Source organism: Seriola aureovittata, chromosome 1, assembly GCF_021018895.1.
Source record: "Seriola aureovittata isolate HTS-2021-v1 ecotype China chromosome 1, ASM2101889v1, whole genome shotgun sequence".
NCBI lineage: Eukaryota > Metazoa > Chordata > Actinopteri > Carangiformes > Carangidae > Seriola > Seriola aureovittata.
In genome coordinates this window covers 32830761-32835787 of record NC_079364.1, presented here as the reverse complement: position 1 = coordinate 32835787, position 5027 = coordinate 32830761, and the positions used below count along the sequence as shown (strand labels likewise).

The 5027-nt window shown below is 43.2% G+C and overlaps 1 protein-coding gene across 1 annotated transcript; it reads right to left on the bottom strand.

Moving 5' to 3' along the window:
* Positions 1-501: 501 nt before the first annotated feature.
* On the bottom strand, positions 502-5027 carry fgf4 (fibroblast growth factor 4). Its single transcript, XM_056380484.1, has 3 exons — positions 4660-5027; positions 3169-3272; positions 502-692 (listed from the first exon to the last, which is right to left on the bottom strand). Exons 1-3 carry the CDS (start codon positions 4943-4945, stop codon positions 516-518), a joined length of 567 nt encoding a protein of 188 aa, XP_056236459.1. The 5' UTR covers positions 4946-5027; the 3' UTR covers positions 502-515.

Genomic DNA, 5027 nt, shown 5'->3' with positions numbered 1-5027 from the left:
TCCGTCAGTAAGATGATACTGTTTCAATTAGGCTCCAGTGCCACACAAAAGAGCCGGCGCGTTGGGCAATCACTGCCACGTCTGACACCTCATGTCATTTTTTTGAAGGCTAAGACTCATAAAGGTCCTGTTCTGCTGAACACAATAAAAACACAGTGAAGTCACAAACGTCTCCTGAGCACTGCTGCGAGTCAGTGCAAAGAAAACCAACATTCAAAAACAGGCTTTCAGTCAGTAGCAGCAAATATCAGATAAATTAGAAAAAGAAAACATCTGTGATGCCCCCGCTGACCCCCCCCTCCCCCAACAGTGAAAAGACACCCCCTCCTAAAAAATACAAAGCTGTTGTTAAACATAAATTAAAAAAAATGAATATATACATAGCAAAAAAATCTAATATGATACACTTGCATAAAGCTTGGTGTGAAAGTGCATCATAGTTTGGAGCCCCATCTCCCTCCCCCTCCCTCCCTCCCTGCGTCTCTATATTGAGGTGAAGTCTATTTATGAGGCCACTAGATTCTTGGCAAGAAATGTGTCACCGTCATGGCGGGTGACACTCGGTTTCCTCTTTTTGTTTTGCCGTTCTTACTCAGGCCGATGTACATCCTCGGGTAGGCCGCCGACTCGTAGGCATTGTAGTTGTTGGCGAGGAGCTTCTCTCTGAACTTACACTCGTGGTTGTAGTGGAGCTGCAGGAGAAAACAGGCACATACAGGGGCTGGATGAAAATGCTGATTGTTTGAAAGCAGAGACAAAACAAAGATGGTGGGACATTTTTTTTGGGGGGGGGGGTATTGTTCATCGCGATTACTATCAAACAATTGCTTTATTTTTGACTGCAGGGCTATTGTACAGGAGCAGTTTGAGTCAGAGATTTACACAAAAAGGAGGCTGAGATGATGAATGACGTGAGTGAACACATTGGTGCTCAATATCCCAGAACTGGATTGAGTTGCTCCAGTTTTTCATAAGTCCATCACTAAGTTTGTCTTTCCCACTGACTTAAAGGTCCATACTGCATGAAGAGACTGTCCTCCTGTAAAAACGAGCCCACAGGTCGTCTGTGGAGCAGGTTATTATGACCCATAGTTACGTTTTGTTGCTAGGCGACATCTAGTGGTCGTAGCGATTATGACAGGAACAAAGGGAAAAGTACAGAGATGTCGTATAAAGAGAGACAAATTCCAGGTCAGGAGGGGGTTGTGGTGGATGGATGAATATGACACAGGAGAGTGGTGTTCAATTCCCATGTGAAACTAAATGTTTATGTTGTAACCATGACAACAAAGACCGTCTAATGAGGAAATACTTATTTTAACCCAAATCACCATCTTTTCCTAAACCTAACCAAGTCATGACTGTTATTATAGTAACCATGGCAACAAAGGTAGGCATGCAGCTCTTGATACAGTCTGCGTGTTTATTATTGTAACCATGACAACCAAGGTCTGGTACGCCTGCTGCTGTAGGGACGCTATTTCAGGAGACACTGCGATGGGTCGAATCAGAGGGTTGAAAAAAAGCGACCTGTGTGGTCGTTCAGGTTGGAGGAGGAGTTGTGTATAAAGGCAGATGTCCATGTGTAGTTTGATTATAAAGCAGGTCTAAGTTCTATATTGATAGTGTGAAAGTATCAGAGCCTCAGTCCACAGAGAAATGCACACAGCCTGTATTCAGAAACTGAGCCTTAAAACCAGCCGTCAGGACTTCTGGAACTTTGTGATGTCACAACAAAGCAGTCACACCCCTCACCACATTGTTGTTTTAAGTATTAACTACACAACACCAAGCAGTCATTCTGTGGCTGAGCTAGCACACTACAAGAAACTGCTGCACATTTGTTGAATGTCATGAAGTCAATATAGCAGAGAAATATTAGTGTCTGTTGGATTAAGTTTGTTTTTCTGAAATACCAAAACATTTTATCCTGAATTTGACCATCTGTTTTGCTCGCTTCAGACCAGCAACATTTGCTTTTACTGGTGAGTTTTACCAAGTTAGAGTAGTAGGCCATTACAAGTGGTTGGTCTGGTTGTGTGTCACTCAGGAAGCAGTCAGCCAATCAGAAGAGACACATGGGGACAAACCATACAACAATCTGAACTGTTTCTCCATTATAAATGGAGGGATGATTTTGTTTTTCATTTACAGTATGAGTCAAAAGTTTGGACACACTTTCCCATTGGAGAAATGCATACATGGAGAAATGTGCATGTTTCATGCAGTTCACATTATGATTAGTTAGAAATATCTGACTATGCTAACCTAAGCTAGCATTATGTTTTACCTTTTAAAATATGCTGTGTTACTTTGTCAAGTGTGATTTAAAATCTTCTCAGTGCATTGTTATTAAATATCACTGTGGATGAGTGTCAGCTCAAACACGACAGCTATGTTCATCTACATAACTGCTGTTACTCTGTAATCTAAACAGTCAGATATGAACAAACTAATCAATGTTTTCCTGTTGACACAGTGAGTGAGTGAAGTAAGATGTAAGAACTAGTTCCCGGGGTGCAACTCATTTAATTTAAATTTAATTACTTATTAATTTAGCGATGTGTAAGTCTCCATTAGTAATCATACATGATATAATAAGAAAGAAGAAAATGTTGTTTCAGTGATTTAAAGCTTTGTCCGATGTTAATGGGTTTTTTTTTGCAGTTGCTCTTTTGCTGCAGTTCTTAATGTAGAGTTATCATCACAGTTTTTTAAAGTCTGAATTTGTGAGTGTTAACAACCTGTGTCTCTTTTATTTGTTGATAGTAATATACAGTTTTATTTAAATTTGACAAACAGCAAACAGATAAATAACACAAGAATTCAGTGTTTTCCCACCAGAGATCAGGTCAGTGGGTGTGAAACATCATTCATCAATTAAACAATTTACAGACTTTTTTTCGCATTTGGTAAAAATGATCTTGGTGGTGGTGGTGGGGGGGGGGGGGGGGGGGTGTCAGGTGAACTCGGACTCTTGACCTCAGTTCTTCTAAAATCCTTATGATCTTGATAAACGGACACTTTCTACTACTTCTGTTATCAAGTTTAACACAGTGTACAAAAGCAAACTGAAAGCAAAAGTTTTTTCTTTTTCTTTGTCGTGTGTGTGTGTGTGTGTGCGCGCGCGCGCGTGTGTGGGTATGTGTGTGACAGTCGTACACTCACAGATCCGTACAGCTTTCCTCGCCGGTTCATGGCCACGAACAGTCCGCTTCTAACCCCCAGCAGAGTCACCACTCCTCTCTCCACTGGAGAGATCTGTAGGAGACCTGCAGGGAGAAGACACATTCAGACCTGCTCCTGCTCCACACACACACACACACACACACACACACACACCCCCCCCCCCGACAATACTTTGTGTCCCAGAGGACGAGTTGCAGCTCTTCAAAAAGATAAAGAATTCAGTTATTATATTCTATTTATATATCATTTTATTTTATTCTATTGTATTATTATTGTATTTGAGATTTCTGCTGTAAATTCAGGGGACAAATTACATGTTTGATTGTGTGCCAAATAACTATAATCAATAACAGAAGACATTTCATTTTAGTCGTGATTTCATGGTTTTGACACTAATCAAGATGACGTCACTGTAATTTCACTAAATTCAAATGATACAGGAGTGAGAGGTGAAGGGAAAACCTGATCCTCCAAAACAGGCTTAATCAATCTCAACCTGACATAGATGTTACTAAAAATTAAATATATGTATTATTATTTTGTGCGATATGATCATTACTAGCATATTGTGGGTTTAAAAAGTCACAAAAACAACAGTATTTCTTCTGAGGTTTGTTTGAGTGTAACAACACACCTGATGACAGTGTGTAGTCGTCAGTGTGATGACTGTGTTGTTACAGAGTGGGGAGGTGTATGGACCTGCTGCTGACCGCGTGTGTCCTTTGTTCCTGCATGTGAAAATGCTTCACAGTGGCTTGAATTCCTCACAGAGATTTTCTGAAATGTATCTGCCTGAATTTTTATGCCTTGTCTGAAAATAGTCCAGAGGCAGCGCAAAGAGACAACGAGCCTGAAGTTCCCGGGCAGCGCGTCTTTTTGTCCCAGCTCACAAACAGGGGATGCCGGGGATTAGATGTGACATGTTGGACAAATACATGTTTGTTATTCTTCGTGTCTGCATATGTGAGGCGGTGTGCGGCTGCATCTGAGCCGGACCGCCGGGGTTAATCTGGCTCAGCAGATGGGTCTGCGCGCTGTGTCCTAACTTTAGGAGCTGACTAGCCGCTGGCCTGGATCACAGCGAGCTCTGGTTACACACAAGGCGGAAAGCACCCGCACTGTAGTGCCAGTGAGCGCACAGCTACTACCGTGCTCAGCGGCACTACGGAAGGACTCCAGATGTTGGCACTGAGACATGGATCAATGTCTGTGAGCTGTTCTCTGGCTGACAGGAGGAGCAGCATCTCCTCGTGAGAGGGATCAGCTGTGCATCAGGTGTCAGCAGGTGATCAAGATTGAGTCACTGTCTGATCAGAATAATATCGATTCAATCATTTAACTCTTAAAGACTAACTTTAATTTAATTTCTCAAACAACAACACACAGTCCAGACTGTGTATTACTCCAACAATAACCGTGTCACTAAACAATCAGCTTATATCTAATCAATAAATAATTGACTTAACTTACTGTAACGATTTTCGTTGTGGACCCCAGTTATTCTACCGTCCGGTAACACCTGAATGTGGAAGCCGATCCCCACGTTGCAATAGAGGCGCCGCAACCTTTTAATGCCCAGGAGGTAGTCGCTGTCCCGGCTGATCTCCTCCCGCTTCTCCCCCGGGATCCGCGCCAGGGACCGGGAGTAGAGGGCCTCCCAGCGGTCCGCCGTCCGGTTCAAGCCGGGGGCGCATCCCGCCAGTCCGGTCACCAGGCCCAGGACCAGGACAGTCCGCAGGGCCGCCAGAGAGCCCATCCCGGGTCTGGCTCTGAAAGCAGCCTCCCGGCGTTTGCCTTTCCAATGAAGCGATAAGAAGAAGAAGAAGAAGCAGCGGCGC

Bases quoted from the DNA above. Each gene is read 5' to 3' on its own strand.
- fgf4 (XM_056380484.1), bottom strand. From the start codon at position 4,945: ATGGGCTCTCTGGCGGCCCTGCGGACTGTCCTGGTCCTGGGCCTGGTG. The intron at 3,273-4,659 runs GTAAGTTAAGTC...TTCTCCCTGCAG, and splicing joins CCACAACGAAAATCGTTACA to GTCTCCTACAGATCTCTCCA. The intron at 693-3,168 runs GTGAGTGTACGA...TTTCTCCTGCAG, and splicing joins GAGGAAAGCTGTACGGATCT to CTCCACTACAACCACGAGTG.